Source organism: Neoarthrinium moseri (assembly GCF_022829205.1).
Source record: "Neoarthrinium moseri strain CBS 164.80 chromosome Unknown scaffold28_Wmoseri_CBS_16480, whole genome shotgun sequence".
Taxonomy (NCBI): domain Eukaryota; kingdom Fungi; phylum Ascomycota; class Sordariomycetes; order Amphisphaeriales; family Apiosporaceae; genus Neoarthrinium; species Neoarthrinium moseri.
The window spans coordinates 362447-387985 of NW_026055142.1; the positions used below are offsets into that span (position 1 = coordinate 362447).

The 25539-nt window shown below is 52.2% G+C and overlaps 8 protein-coding genes across 8 annotated transcripts; 4 read left to right on the top strand and 4 right to left on the bottom strand.

Moving 5' to 3' along the window:
• Positions 1-168: 168 nt before the first annotated feature.
• JN550_007409 (uncharacterized protein) lies at positions 169-652 on the top strand (the record flags this gene model as incomplete). Its single annotated transcript, XM_049319256.1, has 4 exons — positions 169-216; positions 290-382; positions 480-578; positions 632-652. 4 exons carry the CDS (start codon positions 169-171, stop codon positions 650-652), a joined length of 261 nt encoding a protein of 86 aa, XP_049170691.1.
• Positions 653-884: 232 nt separating this feature from the next.
• On the bottom strand, positions 885-2093 carry JN550_007410 (uncharacterized protein; the record flags this gene model as incomplete). Its single annotated transcript, XM_049319257.1, has 1 exon — positions 885-2093. One exon carries the CDS (start codon positions 2091-2093, stop codon positions 885-887), a length of 1209 nt encoding a protein of 402 aa, XP_049170692.1.
• A 433-nt stretch (positions 2094-2526) lies between these two features.
• Positions 2527-3626, top strand: JN550_007411 (uncharacterized protein; the record flags this gene model as incomplete). Its single annotated transcript, XM_049319258.1, has 3 exons — positions 2527-2529; positions 2777-2848; positions 2916-3626. 3 exons carry the CDS (start codon positions 2527-2529, stop codon positions 3624-3626), a joined length of 786 nt encoding a protein of 261 aa, XP_049170693.1.
• A 1870-nt stretch (positions 3627-5496) lies between these two features.
• On the top strand, positions 5497-6618 carry JN550_007412 (uncharacterized protein; the record flags this gene model as incomplete). The annotated part of the gene is made up of 3 exons (XM_049319260.1): positions 5497-5503; positions 5752-5871; positions 6026-6618. The coding sequence occupies 3 exons, from the start codon at positions 5497-5499 to the stop codon at positions 6616-6618; spliced, it is 720 nt and encodes a 239-aa protein (XP_049170694.1).
• A 946-nt stretch (positions 6619-7564) lies between these two features.
• Positions 7565-9198, top strand: JN550_007413 (uncharacterized protein; the record flags this gene model as incomplete). Its single annotated transcript, XM_049319261.1, has 3 exons — positions 7565-7805; positions 7877-8609; positions 8718-9198. The coding sequence occupies 3 exons, from the start codon at positions 7565-7567 to the stop codon at positions 9196-9198; spliced, it is 1455 nt and encodes a 484-aa protein (XP_049170695.1).
• Positions 9199-9638: 440 nt separating this feature from the next.
• On the bottom strand, positions 9639-11117 carry JN550_007414 (uncharacterized protein; the record flags this gene model as incomplete). The annotated part of the gene is made up of 4 exons (XM_049319262.1): positions 9639-10437; positions 10505-10866; positions 10950-11035; positions 11111-11117. 4 exons carry the CDS (start codon positions 11115-11117, stop codon positions 9639-9641), a joined length of 1254 nt encoding a protein of 417 aa, XP_049170696.1.
• A 902-nt stretch (positions 11118-12019) lies between these two features.
• JN550_007415 (uncharacterized protein) lies at positions 12020-13600 on the bottom strand (the record flags this gene model as incomplete). The annotated part of the gene is made up of 1 exon (XM_049319263.1): positions 12020-13600. The coding sequence occupies one exon, from the start codon at positions 13598-13600 to the stop codon at positions 12020-12022; it is 1581 nt and encodes a 526-aa protein (XP_049170697.1).
• Positions 13601-19974: 6374 nt separating this feature from the next.
• Positions 19975-21665, bottom strand: JN550_007416 (uncharacterized protein; the record flags this gene model as incomplete). Its single annotated transcript, XM_049319264.1, has 6 exons — positions 19975-20099; positions 20165-20426; positions 20505-20764; positions 20861-20968; positions 21157-21178; positions 21255-21665. The coding sequence occupies 6 exons, from the start codon at positions 21663-21665 to the stop codon at positions 19975-19977; spliced, it is 1188 nt and encodes a 395-aa protein (XP_049170698.1).
• Between the last annotated feature and the right edge of the window lie 3874 nt (positions 21666-25539).

The following is a 25539-nucleotide window of genomic DNA, read 5'->3' on the forward strand; positions in this document are numbered from 1 at the left end:
GAAACAACGTCAACCCCAAGAGCCGAGCTCGAGATCCATCCCCAGGCAATTGCGAACACCCCAATTGGCAGGCATTGAGTGAGTGAGCAATCCGCAGTCTCGTCCCGGACTCTGCCATCGCGCAACTAACCCGATTCGTGCCACAGTCAACCCATCAACACCGCCGCAATGCCCGTTCCCTTCGAAGCCTTGATTCCCTACGGAATCATCCTGGTCGTGAGCACTCCCACCCCCCGAGCAGCCCGACCTGCCCAATCGACCCGGATACAGTACTGAGTGAACCACACAGATGTTCGGCGCCACCGGTGCCGGCTTGTCCAAGATCAAGAACATGCAGAACGGCGGCAAGCGCGCGCGTCGCTCGCTAGATCAGTGGGATAGAGTACGCCCGACCCCAACTCCAACCACGACCGCGAGAGGACCCTCACGACGGCGGCGGTCTCTATATAACCCCAGGCAATCACTGACTTGTACTGTAGCAAATGATGGACCGCGACCGAAGGTTGACCGGTTTCCTGCGCGGGCAGTCGGACAACCCGTTAGCGCCGGCGGGCTACGAACTGAACAACCCTTGGAGAGTACGTGCAGACGCCGGGAGCTTGCTTGAACTGCATCAGCTAACATAACCCAGGTCGAGAAGCGCATGTCATAAACGGAGATTTGGCGACGATAGAGGAAAATGCCACGCGGGAGGGGACGTGGGCAGGATTCGGTTCGGGCAACCCTATGTACAAAGCCTACGAATACAGCATTCAACAGTCTTCCCTTTTGTCCAGTCCAGAGAGAGTTCACGCGTATCAAGACGTACATGGCATGGCGTCGAGGTACAACAAGAACTCGTTCGGTTTGGATGGGTATCATTCATTATCGACTTGAAGTACCCGTCATATCCTAATTTCTGGCCTGTTCTTGTTCAGGCCTTCCAGGAGCATGCATGCCTGGCAGAGCTTCTGGCTCGACATGTAACCACATCTCTCGCAGGTGCCGAGTTTCTGCTTTGGCCGAAGAGGAACACTGACGCTGACTTCCGTCTCACTCTTGTTCGTCCGGTCGTGCCGTTGGCCTTGCACTTTCTGGGTCTTTACCTCGGTCTCTAGTCCCTCATTCGCAACCTTCTCGTTCTCACGTAGTTGCTTCTCCATCGCAGCCATCTCGCTTCCTCCTGCTCGGCCATTCGCTGATCCGCACCCGCCAGCGCCCTCATCTTCCACAGCTTTGGGGACGGGCGCCTCCTTGCCTTTACAGCCACAAGAATCCGATGGTTGCCCCGGTACTAATCGTGCCATGTCCTCCCCGCTGCGCACAACGTCCAATATTGCACTGGGCCGGACCTTTTCAAGGCTCTTGATCAACGTTCTGGCGCTTCCCCGAAAAGCCTCGGGGCTGTATATGCATTCGGTGCTGAAGTAGTCCAACTTCTTGTGATGCGCATACAGCACAATCTCCTTTTCGTAAGCATACTTGAGGGGCTTGCTTCTCTTAACCTCACTTGCGTTGCTTCCGGTGACAATGCTCGTGCTTCTCGAGAGGCGTGATAGATCGCCACGAAGCAGATTCATCAGGATTGTCTCGGCCACGTCGTCCGCGTTGTGGCCGGTGACGACGTGCTTAATGCCCAACATCTTCGCTCCTCTGTCCAGGGCCTGCCGCCTGAAGACGCCGCAGTATGTGCAGTTGCCTTTCTTCCCAATGGTCTCCACAACTTGGTCCATGGTCCAGCCGTATAACTCGTCATAGCCAACGATCTTGAGGGGCATCTCGTACTGCACGGCATTGCGTTTCACCGTCTCCAGCGAATCGTCCCGGTAGCCCTTGATGCCTTCGTCTATGCTGAGCAGGACGAGATCGAGCCCGTACTTGTGCCGCTCATTCAAGGTCTTGAGTACAGACGCCAAGACGGTGGAATCCTTGCCTCCAGAAGCCCCTATGGCGACCTTCTCGCCGGGGAAGAAGAGCTGAGACGATGTTATGGTGTGGTGGACCTCATCTTCAAATATCTGGATGAAGCACTGCCTGCAGAGCTTCTGGTAATTCTTGGGCCGCTTGATGAGTGCGCGCTCTGTCTTGCAGATTGCGCAAGGAACAGGGGGCATTTTAGCAGGCCAAAGGTCGCCTCCCTATGATCAGTAGTGATATCTTTTGTCCAGGAGTGTTCTTGTTCTCACAAAGTCGTGCAGGAGGTGTATCTGAAAATTCGTTGTCGCTTGATACTGAGTCAACTCACTGCCCGTCCTGCCTAATAATCTTTTGGGTGAGAGGCGACATCCCACTTCGAGGTACGTACCTACCGTACATTCAGAGGGGCAGTCCTCTACTTGCGCTAGTCCCACCGCGGCCTAAGCAAGTGGAGCCGCCAGACCGACAATTAACCGCCAATCGCTCTTTCCCACGCAAACCCTAGCGGCCTACACCACAAATTCCCATTTCGCCAGCTCGGGTCGAACTTTTTTTGAACTCTTCCTCATCCCTCTCAAGGCCAGGTCGAATCACCCAACACACCCAACGACCACACGACCAACGATCACCATGGTAAGCACCTGAATACACCGCTCCCGTGAGCGATGCGCAGCAATGCGTATTCGCTGCCGTCAATCTGTGGCGCTCGCTTGCCGAGCTGTCCATCTGCCGCCCGTCGTCTCCGGACGCGGGTGAAGAATTTGGCTTGAGATGTCGTGGGTGCACAGAAATGTCACCGCCATCACGCTTCTCTCTAGAGACCAAGGAAGACCACAGTCAATGGAACCCATTTGCTGATGTCTTCTTTTCTCCATGATAGCCTCCCAAGTCTGGTAAGAAGGCCGCCCCGGCCCCGTTCCCTGCGAGCAAGGCGGGCAAGAAGGCACCCAAGGTGGGTAAAATAGCAACCCAACCCAACCCCATGGTCACCCTTCAATGCGATGCTGACGTGGCACCAGAACCCCCTCATCGAGAAGCGCACCCGCAACTTCGGTATCGGCCAGGACATCCAGCCCAAGCGCAACCTCTCGCGCATGGTGAAGTGGCCCGAGTATGTCCTGCTCCAGCGCCAGCGCAAGATCCTCAACATGCGCCTGAAGGTTCCCCCAGCCATCTCCCAGTTCCAGCACGTCCTGGACCGCAACACCGCCGCCCAGGCTTTCAAGCTCCTCAACAAGTACCGTCCTGAGACCAAGGCCGAGAAGAAGGAGCGTCTGACCAAGGAGGCCACCGCCATCAAGGAGGGCAAGAAGAAGGAGGACGTCAGCAAGAAGCCCTACACCGTCAAGTACGGTCTCAACCACGTCGTCGGCCTGGTCGAGAACAAGAAGGCCTCGCTCGTCCTCATCCCCAACGATGTCGACCCCATTGAGCTCGTCATCTTCCTGCCCGCTCTGTGCCGCAAGATGGGTGTCCCCTACGCCATCATCAAGGGCAAGGCCCGTCTCGGAACCGTCGTCCACAAGAAGACCGCTGCCGTCCTGGCCCTCACCGAGGTCCGCTCCGAGGACAAGAGCGAGCTCTCCAAGCTCGTCAGCGCCGTCAAGGATGGCTACCTCGCCAACAGCGAGAACGCCCGCCGACAGTGGGGCGGTGGTATCATGGGTGCCAAGGCCAACAAGCGCATCGAGAAGAAGCAGAAGGCTCTTGATTCTGCCATCAAGGTCTAAGGATCTGGCTTGGTCATGGTTAAGGAGTTATGAATCTGAATCTTTGCACAGTACAGGCGTTGGAGGGGTAAAATGGAATACCAAACAAATGGATTTGCATGACACCTACTCCACAAACTCACAATGTCTCCCATGACTATGACTGCGTGAATGTAGATACCAAATATAATGTGCCCATACAATGTGTCCTCCCCCATTCGTCTCTCGACCATGGCTCTGCCTGCAGAATATCGCAGACTGCGCATAGGAGTATCCGCCCGCGACAGGGATCCAGTATTGACTACATACGAACTTGGCCACTTGGATCCACAAACTGGTGTCTGTTGTACAGGTTACATATTCAAACAGTCTCACATCCCCAGAGACTGAACCGATGGACTGAGTCTTCCCCAACTTGTATGCCGTGACTACCGGTAGGTGCACCACCCGAGGTCGTTCTGCCAAACCCCGTCTAATTTTGTAGACCAACCAATAGATGGGGTAGGTAAGATGCCGTGTTTGCGGTTCATGGAGGCGCAAGATGCCGATAAGTCCGGGCATATAAGTTACTTCAGATGTAAACTCGAGCGGCAGACACACCGGCGTAGACCGCCACTAAGCAGTGAGCGTCGACCAGTCAGAATGCTAGCTTTTAGCACGATACCAAAATTATGGAATCCTGCAATCTGTATAGAGAGAACCTTATAGATACACAGCCAACTTGCTTGGGAGACTTGATCACTCAATCTTGAATCCACAATTGCTCCATGCCCAGGCTCTGTTTGCGTCGTGACACAAGACTGCCACAATGGAAGCATGAGAGAAGGCCTTGGCGATCAAGACTTCCAACCCCACGGACCAAACGGGCAGTGCTTCATATGTCGCCTTGGGAGCAGCGGGTCTTATCGTACCAAGACACTTTGGATGCCGGGCGCTCGGCGTGCCAAGCATGGTCCAAGACACTATACAGACGTTGGCGAACTCCACGGCTATTTGCATAGGGGAAGGTCATCGGCGCGCGATGATCAGGAGGCATGCAGCCTGTTTGAGCGTCTTTGGGTATGTCCCAGCCGGGGATCGCTAGGTTCAGCCATTAATCCTTTCGCGGCGGCTTATCACAACCAAGCTTTGCTCGAGAAAAGCCACTCGGGCTTATCCTGTGAGGTCCGGGATAAGCGTACATAGCAGACAGGGCCCCATGGACCCCCAAATAAATCTGGGGTGGGAAAGTGAAGGAGGGGGGCAGATAGACAAGGATACTTAAACCTCTGACACGTTTCATCCTATTGATACATACCCGGACTCGTGCTTCCTCAGTGCGGACCTTGTAAGATAACACCGGTCACTGTTGCTTGATGGGTGGTTTGTGCTGCATGTGTATCGCCGCCCGTGGTAGTCTCGACAGAGTCGAGGGTGTTGGAGTCGAATGACATTCCTCGCTTCTGCAACTCTCGTACGACCATCACCTTCCATCCTTCTGATCACGATATCCTAAGACCACTGCATTCCGATAAATCCCATTTGGACAAGTCCATCCACAATTGCATAGCAAGAGAATCCCAGCGTATACCTTCCTGAATAGGATTCTGCTGGATTTGTTGGCGCGGAATCCGCCGCTCGTTGTCGAAGCCCCCCAAGGCGCCGCCGGAATCCCCCCTCCAACAAAGAGCCACGCCCTCAACGGTCCTGACCACTCCTGGCCTGCATTAGACCGAGCATAAGCAGTGCGCTCAGCCAGGGAAAGGAAGGGAAGAATAAACCCCTCGAACATTTGAGAGATATTTATTACCTGGGCCTCGTCCGACCCGAGCAACCCAGAGGATCTTGCGATCCGATCGAGAAGAAGAAGCGATCACAAGAGTATACAGTTATAAACAAACCGTTCCAAACAATGTCCCGTAAGTAGTCAAGAGCCCCGTTTTCTCGGATCTTAGCGAGATCTCTCTCCACAGATCTGGCATTTTGACAGCCCAGTGGAGGGGTGCCCCGGATCCCCCAAAATTGCCGCTTTGGTCGACAGAATCGTACGATTTTGTTCTGTTTTGGGGGCCTCCCCTCCGGTGCAAGGAGGCGCTGCCTTTTCTAGAAACGAAAGAAACAGTGGATTTTTTTTTTTTTGGCTGACCGAAAACGTGCGCGTGTGCAGAAGACACCAGGGATCCCTTCACCTATGCGCTGAGCTCCAACTCGGCCTGGGCTGGGTATAAGAGCCACCAGAACCCGGATTTCTTCCCGCGCCTGGCGTCCGGGCAATCGCCCTCCATCCGTACGTATTCTTTCATCCCCAGGCGCACAATCTCTCTACAATGGTCATGAATTTGTGCCGTATCTGCATTTTCGGGTGTACGAAAGAGCTAGGGGGCGCGAGATTGAATTAAGCAACGCGACAAGGAGACTAACGTCTTGGTTTGCGTCTATAGTTTGGCTTGGCTGCTCCGACTCGCGCTGCCCCGAGACGACGATCCTGGGGCTGCAGCCGGGCGACGTCTTCGTGCACCGCAACATCGCCAACATCATCTCGCCGACCGACATCAACACGTCGGCCGTCATCGAGTACGCCGTGGCCTTCCTCAAGGTCAAGCACGTGGTGCTGTGCGGGCACTCGGCGTGCGGCGGGGCGGCGGCGGCGCTGGGCGACGCGCGCGTGGGCGGCGTGCTCGACACGTGGCTCACGCCGCTCAAGGCGGTGCGCAACGCGCACGCCGACGAGCTGGCCGCCATCCGCGACGACAAGGCCCGCGCCGTGCGCATCGCCGAGCTCAACGTCGAGGCCGGCGTCAAGGTGCTGATGGCCAACGTCGTCATCCAGGACCACATCAAGGAGCGCGGGCTCCAGGTCCACGGCACCCTGTTCGACATTGGCTCCGGCCGCGTCCGGGACCTGGGCCACGGCACCGGCAAGCCCAGGGCCGCGGCGTTCGGCGGCGGCGCCGCGGGCGACGGCGAGGTCATCAGGGGCCGCCATGCCACCTTGGTCTTCCGCAGCGAGGGCGCCGGCATGCAGGCCCGGTAGGCAAGTGTTATTTGTACGGCCTGGAGTCGGGTGACCGGATTGGGTTAGGGGGGGGGGGGACGTCTGGTGAGGTTATGTGCGCACAGCATTCACATGGAGTTCAACACCGTCGAAAAGCGAAAGGTGACATTTGGTTAGGTAGACAACAAGCTGGGCCTTCACAGTACCTAGGTGGTGATTTGTCTGGAGTATACACGAGTTTAGGATTTGGTCATTTCTGAACTTTAGCGCAATTGCTCATTTCGTATAGTCTTTCCAAGACATTGGTCAAACTGTTTAAAGAAGAGACTTTTTCCCATGTAAATCGAGTATACGATCGGGATCATCCCAACCTGAAAGGTCGATAGTGGACCATTCCAACCCGTCGGCCCAGTTGGTATTGCGCACCAATGAAAAGCGCTAATTGGCGTATGCGCCTTTGGCAGCAACTTGGAGCTCAGTCAGCCTCCATAATACCCCTCCTACGTCACCCGCAACCCCAGAATAGAGGAGCTGTCTTTTGGAGGGGCAAAGGATTCACCGACACGGAAGCTCTGAACAGCTTCATGCAACACTGAGCGTTTTAGCCAAATGAGTAGAAAGTCTCTTGACCTCTACCAAGCAAATGGCCAATTATCGAATGAAGTGAGAAGATCCTCGTCAGGGCAAAGATGGCGTGCGTTTTGGGGAGACATCACGGTGGTGTCCCGTCACGGTGGCGCTCTGTTCTAGAAGCTCCTGGTCCAGCGCCAAGTGTTGGAAGCCCCATCAAGGATCCAGCTTCTTCAGGGTAGACATCTTACAACACACACTGGCCGACCGTTCCTTCGTCTTATTGCTCATGAGCCAACATCTCGGGTTCTCGCTCTGACATCGCGGCAAGTGTCCCTGCTATACAAGACTGTACAAAAGTTTGTGCTTGTTTCCCTTGTCCCGAGAGGTGTGATACCCATCTTCGGCCGAAAATATGGCTCTCGCCGTCCTCTCCGACGAGGATATCCGCAGCCTCCTAGAATCCCTCACCCGGGAGGAGGCCGAGGAGTTCGCGCACTCCCTGAAATGCGCCCTCCATGAATATTCAACCGGCACCCAGTCCATCGAGGCCGGCCTCATCCACCAGCCAGACCGGACGTCGGTACATTCGCAACTCACCAATGCGACAACCTTGTTCATGCCATCGTGTAGTGCGGCGGGCCATGCAGTAAAGGGTGAGCAGCAGCCACTTCTCACAGAGCGCTTCAAGTCTCCTCAAGATATTACGCGAACTGACATGCTCTAGTTGTCACCGTTTCTGCGCCGAATACTGACCCGTCGCTTCCGTCGATCAAACCCACCGGCTCCGTAACGCTCTTCTCGCCCCTCGGGCAGCCCATCGGCTTCCTGCACGCGCAGACCCTGACGGCCTTCCGCACGGCGCTGGCGTCGTCGTGCCTGCTGACCAAGCGGGCCACGGTGCGGACGCTGACCGTCTTCGGGTCGGGCCAGCAGGCGTACTGGCACATCCGGCTGGCGCTGATGCTGCGGGGCGACACGATCCGCACCGTCAACATCATCAACCGGCGGTTCAGCGACAACGCCCGGGGCATCCTGCAGAAGTTCTACGCCGTGCCCGCCGCGGTCCGCCGCCGCGAGGGCTGGGAGCAGACCCAGTTCGGCGTGCTGACGCCCGGCTACGGCGAGTTCCAGCGCCTGCAGAAGGAGCACGTCCGCGCCGCCGATGTCATCTACTGCTGCACGCCCTCGACCGAGCCGCTGTTCGAGAGCGGCATCCTGACGAACCACGAGGGCCGCCGCAAGGGCCGCCTGATCGTCGCCATCGGGAGCTACAAGCCCGACATGCGCGAGTTGCCGCGGGAGCTGTTGGAGCAGGCCGTCAGGGTTGGGGCCGGGCATGCGCATTTCCATAAGCATGCGCTGGAAGGCGGCGTCGTGATTGTCGACACGCTCGACGGGGCGTTGAAGGAGGCTGGTGAGGTGATTGAGGCGGGATTGGAGCCAAAGCAGCTAGTTGAGTAAGTCGTAATACCCCGATCCGGCACTCTTAAGATCGAGTATATACGGTACTAGGAGGAAACACAGGTCCGGCAAGAGATATATTCAGGGGGCTAACATGAGGACAGACTGGGCGAGCTTGCAATGATTCACAAGGCACGGATGCGCGAGGAAGAAGAGTCCATCACCTCGGAATCGACGCACAGCTCGACCGATATATCGACAGACATGGACTCGCTCTCGCTCGGTGGCAGCTCGGCCATGTCGACCGTCTTCGGGTCGACATCGTCGCAGTCCAACGACTCGGCACCGGGCTACAAGCGGTCGCCATCGCGCACCTCGAGCCCCAGCCGTTCACACAGCGGCAGCGGCGGCGGCAGCAGCATCGTCGGCGGTCTGTTCCACCACAAGCGGCGCAGCTCGAGCCAGGGGTCCGTCGACCGCGCCAAGCAGAAGCGCGACGACCACCTGGCCCGCTGGCTCACGGCCGGCAACGTCATCTACAAGAGCGTCGGGCTGGGTCTGATGGACCTGGTCGTCGGCATGGAGATAATCAAGAAGGCCAGGGAGAAGGGCCTGGGGAGCCACATCGAGAACTTTTCCTCGTAGGACGAGGGTCGTGCGCCGTTGGCCCCCATTCTGAGTTGATCGCGCGGGGAGTCGCATGGGAGGATGTGGTTGGAATCGTGGAGACTGGCACCAAAATGGGGACGTGGTATGGTGATCAGGCGTTAAGAGATTTTGAGACAGCATTTGCATTGAACGTGCGTCTCTTGGGGGTGGCAAGCGAAGTCGGCCTCATAGCATGGTCTTCATAGTACAGGCAGGCAGAGTCGAAATTTGGAAGATGACAATCATGATGCGCTAGTCCAGAGCAGATGGACGTGAAAACTAATCAGGATTCAATGGACTTTAACTCCAAGCCTCGTAATGATGTTTATCTAAGTCATACACATATATGCTCTTCCCTTGCGGTCCCATATGTCCAATCTTCTGATCATGATTGACGGTACATCCCCTCCCCCGTACTTTATAATATTTATCTTACTTTACTCGGCAACCCAGATGGCAGCCATACCCATACCGGTGCCAACGCACATGCTGGTCAGGCCGACCTTCTCGCCGCGCCGCCTCAGCTCGTACAGCAGCGTGCTGACCTGGCGGGCGCCGGTGCAGCCGAGCGGGTGGCCGAAGGCGATGGCGCCGCCCTTGGGGTTGATCTTCTCGAGGGGCAGGCCCAGCTCGTTGGCGCACCACAGGCACTGGCTGGCAAAGGCCTCGTTGATCTCGAAGATGTCGACGTCGTCCTTGGTGATGCCCGTCTTCTCAAACACCTTGGGGATGGCCTTCCAGGGCCCGATGCCCATGAGCAGCGGCTTGACGCCGACGATGCTGGCGGCCACGTACTTGCCGAGGATCTGCTGGCCCAGGCGCTCGGCCGTGCTGCGCTTCATCATCAGCACGGCGGCCGCGCCGTCCGAGATCTGCGACGCGTTGCCGGCGTGGATGGAGCCGCCCTGCGCGAAGGCACCCTTCATCTTGCCCAGCGACTCGGCCGTGACGCCGGGCCGCACGCCGTCGTCCTTGGACACGGTGATGGTCTTGGTCTCGCCGGACTTGGGGTCCTCGAACTTGACCGTCAGCGGGTGGATCTCCTCGTCGAAGAGACCGGCCTGCTGGGCCTTGCCGGCCTTCTGGTACGACGACGCGGCGAAGGCGTCCTGGTCTGCGCGCTTGATGTTGCGGTCCGCAGCCATCTGCTCCGACAGGACACCCATGGGCACCTTGCAGTTGGCCGACTCGGGGTGCGACTCGAGGAGCTCGGAGAACTCGGTAACGGCGGACGGGCTATTTCCTCGTTAGTAAAACGGAAGAGATGGTTATTGGGTGGGTTCGTGTCTGTGTGTGTACATACCCGTACTGCAAGCTCATGCTCTCAACGCCGGCACCGATGCCGACCTCGATCATGCCGCTCTTGATCTGGTTGGCGACATCGACGCAGGCCTGCAGGCCGGACGAGCACTGTCGGTTCAGGGTGCGGACGGCCGTGGACTCTGGGAAGCCGGCGACCAGGGCAGCGGCTCGCATCTCGGTGGCGCCACCGCCGGGGGCCAGGACCTCGCCAACGCAGACATCCTCAACCAGGGCGGGGTCGATCTTGGAGCGCTCGATGATGCCCTTGAGGGCGCCGGCCATCAGGTCAGCGGCGGCTGTGTCCTTGAAGCCGCCCTTGCCGCCCTTGGTGAAGGCAGTTCGGAGACATGCCGTTACGACGATCTGTGGCGAGGGAGGGCGTGGGTCAGCATTCCCGTCTGATGGTTGGGGCCCGGCGAGACTGGGGGTTTGGGGTATGTTCTTACATCGTCGGGGCTCTTGATAAGGAGCTTCTCCTTTGCTGATTTCGATCCCGCGATCTGGGAAGAGATCTGTTGTAATCTGTCGGCGGCTGTAGGTTTCCAGTGTCAGTCAGGGACCAATGCCTCGGCCATGCTGCATCGCCAGAGAGGATGGCTTCACTTACCACCCATCTTGTCTGCTGTGTGTGGACTCTCGAGGTGATCAATACCAGGGCTGGAGAGTTTGATGGTATAGTTGGGTATAGAAATGACAACAGTAGAAAGGGAAACTTTTTTTTCTCTGGGGAAGATATAACGACAAGCTGGCTTCTATCTCGCAGTCTTGTCGGCTTTGGCTCGCTCTGGCTTTTGAGTTCCCCAGTGGTCTCCAGATGAACCTCGGAACTTGAGCTGCAGAATCCCTGTCGGTTTCAGTGGGCTGACATCAGAAGGGGGCCGCCTAAGCCGCCCTCGACGCCCTCGACGCCCTGGCCAGAGCTCGCCCGCCGGCGCGCACATGTCAATGCGGGTTAGCGCCGGTCCAGCTGCTAGCGGCCCTTCACATGCCAATGGGATACCCGCGACACCGCCGTCCCCAGCAATCCCCCCCAGGTCATGAGACTCGCTAAATACGGCCCCCGACTTCCGCCCGCGGAACCCAGGGCAGATGATGGAGCCATCTCTCGGGTCTACTATGGAACATGCCGAAAGAGAATACCCAGACCTCCGGCCAGGGGCCTAAGGCTATAGTGTTGTACACATACTGTGGTCACTTGGTCATGTTGGAGGCGAGTCAGGCGAGTCGCTGTAGAAGTCAAACAGCCAGTGGCCAAGCACTGGAAATATCATAACCATCAGAAATAGTACCGTAGGTCTTCATGGGTCATGATTCCAGAGCGTACATTCCAGTTCAAATGTCAACCATAGTCTGCTATGCTCCAGATGCTCACCGGGGCCATATGCACACTGACGACGAAGGGGGGCTCTGTCTCCGTATGCTCGTAAGGGATCATTAGTCCTTCCTTACAATACTCGTGAGCGTATGTATAGGCACGGTCCACTTTGACAACCAGCCTATAGATGCTGCTCAGACATTATTCCTTTCCTAAAGAGATCCTCAACCCCTTCCCAGCATCCCATTCGCGGCGCGGCCGAACTACTAGCTTGACCGCTTCCCTAGGCTCGAGGATATGCACAGGCAGCACGGCATCGTTCTTCTTCGGGACCTTGATCTTACCACCGTCTGGTGACTCCATGTCGAACTGTAACACGATCAAGGCCACGAAGCTCAGTATTTCGTATGTAGCAAAATGGCGTCCGGGACACAAGGTCTTCCCACCTCCAAAGGCACGGAACGCCGCTGGGTGATACTGCTTCTCTTTTTCTTTGGTCAGCCCTGTCCCCTGCCCGAGGAAACGTCCATGGTCGAACTCATCCACATTGCTGCCCCAGATAGACTGGTCGGCGTGGATCACGCCCCCAGCAATCTGCACGACGGAGTCCTTGGCTAGATAGTATCTGTCCGCAAGAATAGTAGGCTCCTTGACGATTCGAATGCTGTTGTTGTCAGAATTCAGGCGTAGGCATTCTCTGTAGACAGCCATGAGGACAGGACATTGATCTTTGAGCATCTCGACGTTCAACACACGGGCTCCCTCGCCATCTTCACCAACCGAAGACACGATCTCATCACGAACTCTAGATAGTATGTTGGGATCCGCGAATATTTGTAGAATAATCCAGAACGTCGATGTGGTGGCGTTCACGATGCCCGCGAACAGGAACGAAAGCTCTGACCTTGCCACTTCACGCAGCGCCCAGCCATGTTTCAGGGCTAGTGATACTCGCTCTTGTATGATCTGAGATCCAGTTCGATATGCACTTGCCTCAAGATAGTCTGCCAAGGCTTGGACCAGTTTCTCGCGACCTTGATAGGCTTTCCGTGCTGTGATCGACGGCATGATGTTGATCATCAGCGCTCCAAGGCCGTGATCGAAGTCCCAGAAGGCTTCTTCAAGCTCTGCGTGCTTTGATAGGGGGTTTTGCGGCCCATAAAGATACTTTGCCGTCGACACAGTCACGAAGTGCCGTACCCACTCGAGCAAGTCGATGAGCTCCTTGCTTCCAGGCCGCGCTTCGAGCGTCGTTCTGTAGCCATCTACCTCGTTCTTCAGTTCCTGAGCTGCGTCACGAGTGAGTTCGCTGAGGTAGCTTCCAGGTCCAAGTTTGGAATAAACCATTTCCTGGATATCTGCTAGAAATCCTCTTTCGTCCCCCGGCCCTGGATCGAGATTCTTGCTGGCAATGCTCTTGGTTGCGGCATCAAGTCCCAAGATTCTCTCAGTGACCTCGGGGATGATCGGAGTAAACGACAACGCTTTGGACGCTCTTTGGACAGCAGCTGCCAGCGATGGATCCACGACAATGTAGATGCGTGAGTTGGGCACCGGTAGTGTGAAAACGGGAGTCTGTCGATTGCGTAATCCGATGGACTTCACATACCGACCTCCATAGAGGGCCATGCCAAGTAGATGTCCGACATATGGTATGCCTGACGTAATGATTGGCGGTTCCCGTGTGTCGAGTTTTCGAGACGACGTCCAGTAAAGCCCAAGGTACACAGTAATTATCCCAACGACGACCAAAGTCGGAGGTGATAAAACATCAAGCGCCATTGTGCGATCAACGGGACAGAAGACAAAAAACTGGTGTTATGTGGTGAGTAGTGACTGTGTACAGCTTTCGCATCGCTTTTGGATACCTCGGGAAGGCCCATTGACCAAGGGCACCGCCAACCTTGTCTTGTGCGAAGGAAGCCGTGATGGGATGGCAAAGGTTGATGTTTCTCCAACTGCATATGCGTTGCGGAGAGCATGTATGGGGGTGCCAAGATTCTTATTGGCTTAACCAAACTCAACCAACAACAGTGGCACTGGGCCCAATCATATCGCTTACCCCCTTTGACGAAAGACGGAGTAACCACAAAATCCTGGCTAATTCTCTGGGTTTGAAATGGCCGTGCTCAGCTGCAGATAGTGAGTTACTATTGTAGCGAGATTACCTATCGCTATATTCACGCTACTAAATAGCTCGAAAAGAGGTATGTGAGCTCGTATCAACCTCGCGGTTAGTGGATCTAACTCACAGGGATTGGCTTGAATATCAAGCTCAAAATGAAACTATTTTGAGCATACTTACAACTGCACTGATAGTGAGCGCAATGACATACTTTGCACTAAATAGAGCAGGCTCTCTAACAGTCACGTACCATACCATACAATGTGCTCAGTCCTGTAAAACCACCAAAATGTGCCCTTTCACTTTAGGACATTTTGCTTCTTTATTTGGAGCCACAAAATTCCAGTCATCGGATACCCATATTTCAGCATGTAGATATTCCCAAGTTCTTTGAGCATGAGCAAATCTTATCTAGACGTGACCGCCGTAGATACGTACCAAGACACTCTTGCTTTGACCCTCAGAAATTTCGAGTATAACCACGCTCCGCATGTTCCCCCCATCCCAGATATACCAAATGCCGAAGCTAAGTCAAGTTTTAAAAATCTGCGCGCTCATACACAAATGAGCACTCTTTATTTTCGACTTGGCCACCCGCAATCACTTAATTCGTCTTACTCTAGTATTTTCACTTTCAATCCCACTTGTCCGACTTCATGTCGAAACCGGGGAAGGGATATGGCTGTAGATCGCATATGGGTAAGGCGAAGGATCTATATGGTAAGCCGCGCTGGAGAGCCTGCATTTGGGATCATTAATATCGACATCATCGTCTTCGTTGCGGTCGCGTGTCATGATCAGGGATCGGCCCAAACGACTGTTAAGTCTCTTGCAGGCCTAAGGTAAAAATGCTATGTGAGTCTTGTCAATGTCGAAAGCCCTAGCTTGCCTGTGTAGACGACTTTAGGACATGAAATATTATGTTAGTGCTTGCTTCATATTGCACGCGAGTCAAATCTTACCTTGAAATTTCATGTCTGGATAAATAACTTTCTTCCATATCTCGCACTGGGCTATACATCACCAACTGGCTCCTAATACGCATATGGCGATGTTACAATTTGGATTATATTATATCAAAACCATCACGTACAAGTATTTAATAAAGCTTAGCCTTTTAAATTTAAACGTTAAAATATAAAATCCATTTAACGTGGTTTCCCAGTCAGCCGGTTATATTAGTCGGCTCGGTTAAACCCCACCAGATCGTCCATTTAAATTTTGACATGTTATAATTCACCACAGTAATGTTTGTTTACATTCGAGAACAACGGATTTTATCGGCAATTAATGCCATCGCGAACGCCAAAAGTAACGGCCAGAAATTATCACAAACTCACGCTGGACTCTGCATTGCTGGGCTGTGGCCATGACTTCCTAGAACATCCAGCCCTAGGCCCTGGAGAAGTATGCCTCGTGGCAGGGGTCAAGCCACTTTTTAAGGAGCCACTAGTGAAGGGATGCAGGGGGTTAGGCTCCTTGCCATGTTTTATGCAGCTCATTCAGTGATTATGACCTCTTAGGAAGTCACAGCTACGGCCAGGTTGTGCAGAGTGTGTGATAAGAAGCCGAGCCCTTAACCTCCTTTCCCAAGAACCCTGTCTGGATGACTTCCTGGGAAGTCATCCGTCCAAGCATCTTAGGGAAGACTCACCCGGTGGCAGTGACCTCCTAGAAAGTCGTCCAGATATCGTCCTTGGACAAGGTTGACCTTATGGCAGTGTTGATCGTAGTGGCTCGTCCCAGAACAATGACTTCTCAGGAAGTTGTCCAGACACCGGCTCTGGAGAAGGTCTGCCTTATGACAGTGCTGATCGTGGTGGCTCGTCTTGTAACAGCTACTTCTTACGAGTCGACCGTGAAGATGACTTCCTTAGCAGCTACCAGAAAAGAGGTGAATAGCTAAGGTCCTTACTACGCACTTTGTATAGCCTACCTAGGGAAGATGGCTTCCTAAGATTTTATTAGTAGAGGGACGGCAAGGTTATAAGAAAAGTTGTGTGTTGAAACAGTTTAGCCACTGGACAAGGTGATGTTGTGAGGGGAGGCTATGGCTAACCAAAAGGTATAAATAAAGGCATACACCCGACCCTCAGAACACGAGGACTCTTCTCTCTTTTTTTCCAACTTGACATCCGTGCCGGGTTGACACATACATGATCATTCTGGAATCTTATCATCGTTTTCAACCCCTAATAGCAACAATCATCCGCTCTTCAGCTCGCAAGCCGTTACCATCACACAGATGTACTGGTAATTCTCCTTTCTTGGCCCACAGCTTCACTGCCACACGTGTGCACTGGTAACACGTTCACGTGGTAGCGAGTCCATGGCTTCACGAGCGCAGAATGTCCATGGCCCATAGGTGTACTGGTAACACACCCAAGTTGTACCAGTCCGGCGTTGGTGTTGGTAACAGGCACACACCTTTACCAGCGAAAACCTTTACCACCACGTAAGTGTTCTAGTAACATACTCAGGCGGTAGCGATCGCACACTGTACTGGCTCACAGCTTCACTGGCACGTAAGTGTCCGGTGGCTTCTCAACAATACATATATATTCATCATCAGGGGAGCTGTCTAGTTCCACAATCTCTATTCTCCGGCGTTTTGCCTTCCTCGCACGGATAAGACCGTGGCCCTCAACCCTCTGCTCCCGCAGTGGCGCCTGAGCCATTTCTGGCATCACATCCGCCGAGACAGCCCTGTCCTCCTGCCGTTGAAGAATCGGCAATGATATGACCTCCTCAGTCTCGATGATATTCGGCTGTTCTTGGTATAGGCAAAAGAAAATAGTTCTACCTCCTGCCAGGGAAATGACACCTTTTCCGCAATGCATTGCCAAATTTGAGCTCTTTCTTTAGCGAACAACAGGCATTAGCATTCTGGGTTATATAAGGGAACAACTAGTCGTACCGATTATATTCTTAAATGACCTCATCCGATTTGGGGACAAGACCTATCTTGCCAGCCAGAGTCTGGCGATAATGCCTGGCGCAGCTTAACGTAGATCTTCCTGGGATAGCGACACTGATCTCTTCCCGAGGTTTCCCATGGGCAATTAGTTCCATAAGTTTTCCGCCTTCTTCTGGTTGCCAATGATATGCCGGCTTCGAGACGGCGCGTGCTTTCATAGTTGCTTGTTGAAAGTATGTCGAAGCCATTGTTTGGGTTAAAGTGAAAATCAAAAAAGAAAATCAGAAAATTGGAAAGAGGCCAGCCATTGAAAGTGAGATGTGGAGTGTGACGAATATGCTTCCTAGGATAAACCGTAGAGAGATATAGGCACGTGGGTTTATGCTAATAGGGTAGGTTAGTCTTACTAGACTATAGTGGGTAGCCTATAAATGAACAAAGGGAACAAAGGTAATAAAGGTCTGTGGTCGGGCCATAAGTATAACCGTCAAGGCTTGATAGGCCTTACTTATAGGTAAGATAGATGCTTAAATAGATCGCTAAGGTAATGACTGTCTATGTAGCTAGGAAATCCCTTTTATTATATATCCATTCATTCTTTTACTGGTATTGGTTGGATCACCGGTGTTCTTTGTGCTGATCACCGTTGGTCCTGGGTGATCCTGTCCCGGATCACTTTCCTTTCTGCCCGTGATCGCCTATGCCTTTGGGTGATCGGGTCACGTGCTATTGGTCCCGTGGTCTCTGTGTCTTGCCGTTCGCCTGCCAGCTGTCTGGTGGGTTCTAGTTGTTCCTTTTCGGGGTCGGGGTTCGTGAGGCCATGTTCGTAATAGTTATTTAATAAATACTTCAGTCATTACTTCCTTATGGAGGCCTCGGGCTTGAAACAAGAATTATGAACAGATGCCGCCTACCCTAATAATCCCCGATCTGGATTGGCGAGCCATTCTCGGATTAGTTTCAGAGCATATATGTCATGCTTCCCCTGTGACGTATAAACGGGCTCCTTACACCACCCTGGCGTACCTCCTTGCATCAGCCTTGCCCCAAACGGCTGACACGATCCAAAATCGATTATAACGGGCATGTTGTCTGCTGTCAGCATGACATTGGCCGGTTTTAAATCATTATGAGCCAACCCGATAGAGTGGAGATGGTCTATAGCTGACATCAACTTCCCCATGAACATATCTAAGTCCATGTCCAGCTTCCCCCCACACTGGAAATGTTCCAGTAGGGTATGACGATATCGCTGAAGTGCTATCCCCATCAAACGGCCGTCTCTTAAATGACACCCATGATATTGTACGATATTTTCATGGGGTGTCTGCGATATTCTCTCCAAGATCAGCGCCTCCGTGAGAAAAATGTTGCGTATCCAGGTGTTATCATCCGGTTCTCCATACCAAGAGAGCGATGGTCGTTTCATGTACAACTCATCTCTAATTGTACCAGTCGTCTCCACCATCTTGACGTTTGTGTTCACTTCTGGGTAGATTTCTTCGTCGGGGATTCGCCGTAGTGATGATTTGACATCCTGAAATGTAGTATTTGCTCTTCTTTTGGGCACGCGTGTGAAGTATGCATCTCCAGAATCGAAGACCTTCCAAAAGACTGTGTATGTTTCTTCAAGTGAATCTGACTTACTGATTTGCACGGTGCCGTCCAGATCAGTGAATGCTTGGATGTCGTAGGAAGGGCTGATGTTTGCCATTGGGAAGATAGGACAGTAACGTAGGATGAGTATGTAAGGTGTAATTAGCGAAGTTGAATACTAGATAACAGAAGAAGCTGTAACAAAAATTTGACCATGACGCAGCCTGTGTGAATGTCTCCTCGGATCCCCAGCTGAGGGGTAGGTATATATGCATTACCAAAGGACTATCACGTGACCGAGCTCGTCTTGATGTGCTGAAAGTGGCGGGGCGCGATGGCCCAACGGATCAACCAACAATCGCCTTTAGACACAGGAATGAAGAATCATTCCCCGCCATCTTCCTTTCCATGAATAGACTTTCGCTGAATTTGTTTCTGATAACTTTATGACCAATCAACCGCTCCACATTTTCGAATTCGTACTTACGTTTTGTTTGTTGGTCGGTCAGGATTCGAGAATGGTCCTTTGATCTCCTGCCATTCCCATTCCGATGTGCCTGTACTATTTTGTTGGCCGTTAAGAATGTAAACGGTTACTCCACCATGTTAGGCGTGTCTTCCATATAACCTATGGAATTTGAAGACTGATGAATTTCCGGATCCGTCGGAGGTTAGTATCAGTAGGGTCTGATGTCCTTTTTGTCACGACTGTCTACTTCGACGTCGGAATACTGTCACGGGACACACTTACATACCACTTGCTGATATATTGAGCCATATCCTGGGTCATTTGACCAACTGAGAAGTCCATTTTCGCCCTTCGTCCAAGCTTATGTACCCTGAGAGATGTTATGTATGTCTATTTAAGACCAACAGGTATGACGCGTTCTGTTCATTTCTTGTTGGATAGAGGATATTTAATAGAGAAAGTGAGGCGGTCTGTTGGAACTGTTGACTTTGTCACGGCACCACAGGGAGGATCGAGGCTGTGCTGCAAAATCCTGTAGTATTGCGAAAAATCTAAAGCTGGAGAGGAAAGGAAAGAAGAGCTCTCTCTATAACTGTGGCGTTTGCTATTTATAGGTGGGGTGGATCACCCCTCGTCCCCCATTATAATAACCACCTGCACTAGCCAGCCCGTAACAATATTTTCATTTATTATCTTTTTAAAAGGACTTAAGATAGATTATTTATTTTTAATTATATATACAAACGCGCGTTTATATGTCTTTAACTTACGAAGTATATAGAGATCTCATTAGAAAATTAATAGTGGTGCGTTTCCAGGTATGGTATAGTGGATTTAGCATTAAATGTTGCTCATATAAATTTGGCTAGTTCGTCAAGCCAGACCAGTGGCTTACGCAGTAAAACCTGAGTCGCGATGGGATCGTGAAGGTCTTCCCCCCCGCCTTTTCCCAAGGTGCATTATGGTCCCTAAACCTATATACGTAAACATCTCCATGCCAGGAAAGTGACATTAATGGGTGCAGTGATATTCATCGTCCGCAAAGAAAATTAAACAGTTTCCCTCGCTCGAACCTCCTCGAGGTGATTTGTGCGCTCATTCCCATCAGCCTCATTTGTCTTGACGACCTCATATCCTGGCATCAATCTTTCGTTCATCTCCTGTTCTTCACCCACTATAAAATGAATGTTAGCGTCAAAGGCAGTTGCCCATTAGCGGTGATGTAATGGTTTCCCCTACATTTCATGGTAACGATGAACGCCAAGACAGTCGGAATCCATTGCCCCAACGCAAGGACTTGGCCAAAACTCCATTCGGAATCTTCATCAGTACTTGGTGCCCGGAGTTTCACAAGGTCTCTATACTCCATAACATAGTATATAAAGACCCACATCGCCACAGTGTAGATAGCTCCCATCAAGGTGCGTAAGACAGATGATATCCGCCCCCAGTACTTCAGTAGTGAGGTAGAGTCTTTTGATATGCTTTTCCCGTTCTCTGGCTTTGATTTGTGCCGTGTCTTAGTGCATTTTGCCACATATATAACTATAACGGTATATATAAACCACACGACACTGACACCTTGTATAATGTGCCCGACGGTAATGAGGTCTCGCATGCGGGTGGTGAGAGAAGTGTCGTCACAGACCGATTGCCATATTGAAGCGCGGGGAAACCCGGTCTTGCGCAGCCGACTCAGAATCATGTCGTAATCATTCCCGCCCCTCGGGAGGATGTCGTCGAGCGTGCTTACGCAGATTACCTTGACTGCAATAGAAAGAGCAATGACAAGGGTCCAGAGAAACAACCTGAGGAAGCGCCACTGCGAGAGGCTTGCGACTGTTTGGAGTATCAAGCAGGGAAACACGGATAACACAGCAACGTGTATAGAGACCATTGCCGAATAAATCATCATGTCGTCAGAGTCAGGCTTACTGTCGGGCTCGTATATAACACTGAAACGGGCGAGTGCGGCTCCAAGCATTGAGGCGGCGAAGATGAGTGCAGCATCCAAGAAACTATTGACAGATACTCGAAAGGCCGCTATGAAGCGTGTTAAGCTCCATATTTTCGAGGATGCACCATGGAAGGGGTGAAGTCTATCCAGTGATAGCACAACGAAGTATATGGTTGCGAGAAGGGCAGCTGTCGTGGTTAGCCGACTTGGTTGTTTATGTCTCTGCCCGTCGTAAAACATGAATCAGAAAGGAGCTCTGTAGATGCTGGCTTACCAAGACAATAAGTAACTAGCATCTATTCAATATATTAGCGCCAAGCCATGCTACGGTCCCGGACAGGAAACCCTTCATCACGATTGGGTGAAACTCACGCCTCTTCCAGAGATATCTGGGTCACCCCTAACGTTTAGCTTGTCGCAGATCGTATAATTGCAGTCCAATGCCAGACTGAATGTTTTTTTCAACACGGAGTTGTATTCGGCTGTTTCGAAATATGTTTGGTTGCTCCATACGTCGTTGTACCAAGCCATGAGGTTCGGCGCATACGCAGGATTTTCGCGGCTGCGGTTTGGCCAGTTGTCCGGGACCAAGTGATCTAGAAAGTTCAGTATAATTCCTACATCTCCAACCTTTGACTTGGTCGAAAAGTCCCCCTCGTCCACCTGGTCCAGAACTAAAATACTGCCGGCATAGTATTCCACCATGGCACTGCAGCCGCTGATATTCAGGTCACTGAATGCGGGAGCTGTCCATGACGTGGCGATGTCCACTGGAGTGTCCATCTTGAGCTGGGACGTTATGATTTTCGAAGTCAACACGACCAGAATGAATCTCAAAATCTGCGGGCACACACAGCCTGGAGTTTCGTTTGGTGGAGTGCCAGAGTAATATGGCGCGCGAGGCGCTGAGGGAAGTGCAGAACTCCGTTTGTGACGGTCCAGCCCATCTCATTCAGCGAGAACCGCAGGTTCCATTGTCGTGAGTTTAGCCCCCAACAGCCCTCCAATAATAATATGCAGCATGGCAGCAGTTAAGCGTCCGCCAAGACATGACTCTATAGCCAATAAGAGGGTCAACATAACGAGAAAGGCAGCAAGATGATCTCAAGCAACCAGGATTGTAATCCACAAGGCGACACACGTCTCGATGCAGGCACCGTGGACACCTCACACGCTTAAACATACAGAATAGGACACTGACGGTGCGCAGCCTTGTTTCATCGAACCACGATGATATATACAGTGCCGATCATGACGTAGGCCGCTAGAATGGAGTCGTGCGATTGGCTACCTCGCCGCAAAATTGCATTCATGGACGCTCTGCGGCTGAGAAAAAGTGCCCCCCCCCCCCTTCCCGTCTTGTAGGACTGATCCACTGACACAATCATCACTGGGTACTGACCCCATTTTCCTATTCCAGAATAAGTAGTCGAATACGCGTGTAGCCAGGGTTGCGAATTGGCAATAATCTGCGCAAAGGATTACGTCTTTATCGAAAACAGCTTTAACCCGAGACCTGGAATACGACGTGAAAAGATAATCGTATGCGTCGACGAGTCCTACTTGATATGTATTGACTAGTAAAAAAACAGGATACATAATCTCCCTGCCCGTGGGTAGGGCTGAGAGAGAGTTTGTGGGCCCAACTTGTGTACCATAGCAATACGGTCCTGTGGCGGCGCAGCCATAGGTGCCGTCAGCCACTCCGTAGCGTATCACCGCTCATCGTGCGTCAGATCTCTATTCCGGGGTCTTCTGTCTGTTTTCTCTAGGTCCACTGCATCAGCAAGGCTCTTAACCATTCCCTCCTTTGTGTGAACGGAAACAGAGACAATGGTACAAGGTATTCCTATCGGCGGCGCCTCTATATAGCAAACGGCACCGCCATACCGCTGTTCCAAGGTACTGAACGGTGGACTTGACATATCCCTCAGTCATCGCCTATCTGCATCGCTAACAATTGCGCTTCGAAAAGAGTAGTGCGACTTTGTTAACTTGGCGGATCAAGCATGTGTTAAGGCTCATTTGTTGGCACGAAGCACTTCCCGGTGTGCAAAGCTTAGAGACGATCCGTACTCCTGATTCGAAGTGTACTCACAGGGCGACTTGAGTCAAAAACATGTATTGCATAGTGTGCGAAGAAGAAAAAAAATGAGGGCTTCTGTAACAAATCGTTATTACCATGTTTCCCGCTCTCAATTATCAAGCTGTAAGCCACTGGTTGGGTCAAAGTCGCATCAACGATCGTAACGTAAATTTCACTTCCACTCGTTTCAATTAATGATTTTCTATAAAACCCCAACCCCAACCCCCCATTCCCCATTTCACAGATCCTACCCTGCGCTCTTTTTGATCCGATTGTCACTGGGGCTGGATGTTTCTTGTCCGCCACTTCAAACCCTTTACAAACATGCCGATCCCCCTTTGTCATTCCGCAAGTTCTTCAACTTCCCGAGACAGGTGTCAGGAGTTTGGTCACGGAGTGAGGAAGACAGTAACCGTAGTATATAATAGGGGAGGATAACAACTAATCTCTGTCCTTTTAGGGCGCGGGTACCTTTGAATCTATATCAGTACTCGGCAGTAACGCTCGCCTTATTGCCGCATCCCTAAGCGTGACTTGATACTGGTGATTCAGGGAACAGCGCACCTGGATTTCATTGCTGCCGCTTGTTACCAGTGGACCCTGACAAAGGATCGTAATATAAGTGAAACAGCATTCAGAACTCTAATGGTCTCACAATAAGAATATCGTGCGTTCTCAGGGGCTACAAAAACAGATACTCAATTCCTATATGTTTCGAAAGCCTTTCTTTGTCACAGGGAGCCCCTTGGAAAGGCTAGGTTCTGCTGCAGCACTGAAGAGACTCCAGTGCTCACTAAGGAGAAAGGCATCAGATCCACTCTTGAATATATACATCCTATGGGTGGTTACATCCATTGAGCTGAACCGGCGATTATGGCCACGCTGTGCGCGATATCAATAACCGGGCCTCGTGGTCGCCGCACAAGGAGCGGAACATGACGCATCGGTTGCATGTTCCGATTTGAAATGTGCGGGGAGGAAAGCGAGGAGGAAGGGGGAGGATAGCGGAGGAGGGAGGAAGATAGATCCAGCTAAAGCAGCGAACCTAATCTGTCTATGCACCGGTCAATGCAGTCAGCAAAAGCATCTGACCCTCCGCCTGTATGCTATATCACCTATTTGGGCGTCCTAAAGCCAGTCGAAGAACAGCCTGCTTTGGGTCGTATCGGGAAAAGCACGCTTATGACCGCCCATTGGTTATGCAATGCATGTGGGAGAGAGGCCGTATCGTTTCGCTGCACATGTTGGTACGTTCGAAGCTGGGTTTGGAGACCATACCGAGACATTCGGCAGATCATTGCCACAACCTTATATCGATGCTCGAGATTACCGTTGACTAGCAACGAGATCCGGTCCTCGACGCACGGTAGCTATAAAAGGAAAACACAACTAGCTGCCTACAGATTTGGGTCTCAGTCTTGGCATTAATGGTCCGCTTGGAACTCTTGAAGGCTTACTGCAGACTTTGGATCAACAAGGGTACGATAATCAACCCATTGCGCCGCAATTCTATCTTGCTCGATTTTGTGAATTCTGCACCTTGAAAACATGATTTGCTCGTTCTGCTTGAATGCTATTTTTACCTTCGTGCCCGCGTCGAAAAACGAGTTGGTTCCTCACCACCCCGACGATAACGCATGGGCTCGTTCGCTCCTCATGCCGGGTAAGTGCAGAATCTTCTGGATGATGTAGAATGAAGTTCGTAGTCATTTTGAGCGGCCTGTTCATCGGCCATCGCATGAAGACTGCAATAACGCGACATCGTTGGCTGTTGCAATTTCCGATCATGTGGACTGCTGGCCGAAGTTCGCCACCTATGTATCCGAACATGGCACATGTTCCTGGATATCGGTGGCGGAGTACAGGGTTTACAAAGGCGAGCGCCAGCCTCAATATTGTCATCCGAATGCATTCATATTGCAACCTACTGAGGAGGGTGGGCCTCGGCCTGAACTAGAGGAGTTATCGGTAGCAAACATTGGCTTGTCTGTTACTGCTCAACCGATCCTTTCCAGTGCTAGCCAACGCCATGAAATGCACCGCACAGTGGCTGCGTGTATGCAACGATACGCATGCTGAATGCCGGAGTTTTATCCAGAGGCAGCAAGAGCGACGGCCTCTGCTGACTTTATGCCAACTCGTGTTCTATTGGCACATCCACCAACCCTCACCTGCGCGATCCAAAACTATTCGTACCACTACGAGTCCGAGACAACATTCGAGATTTTGATCGACATATAGGATTTGACTCACTTCCCTGAACATTCAAGGAATCCGTACAAGTGTGCTGGGCGTTAGGGATCAAATATCTTTGGATCGATTCCTCTGTTTTATTCAAGACAAAGACGACGATTGGGCACGAGAAGCAGGCGAGGTCCGTTCTACTTACAGAAATTCGTACTGTAACATTGCAGCCGAAAACTCGATATACGCTCGAGGGGGTTAATGCAATATTGGTGGCTAAAATGGCTAAATGTGACCTTGTTATGCACGATGCGGCCTTTTCAGGTGAGGTACAGCGTGAACCTCACGCAATGCAGTGTCGATCCTGACGTAGGTGCTATAATAGAT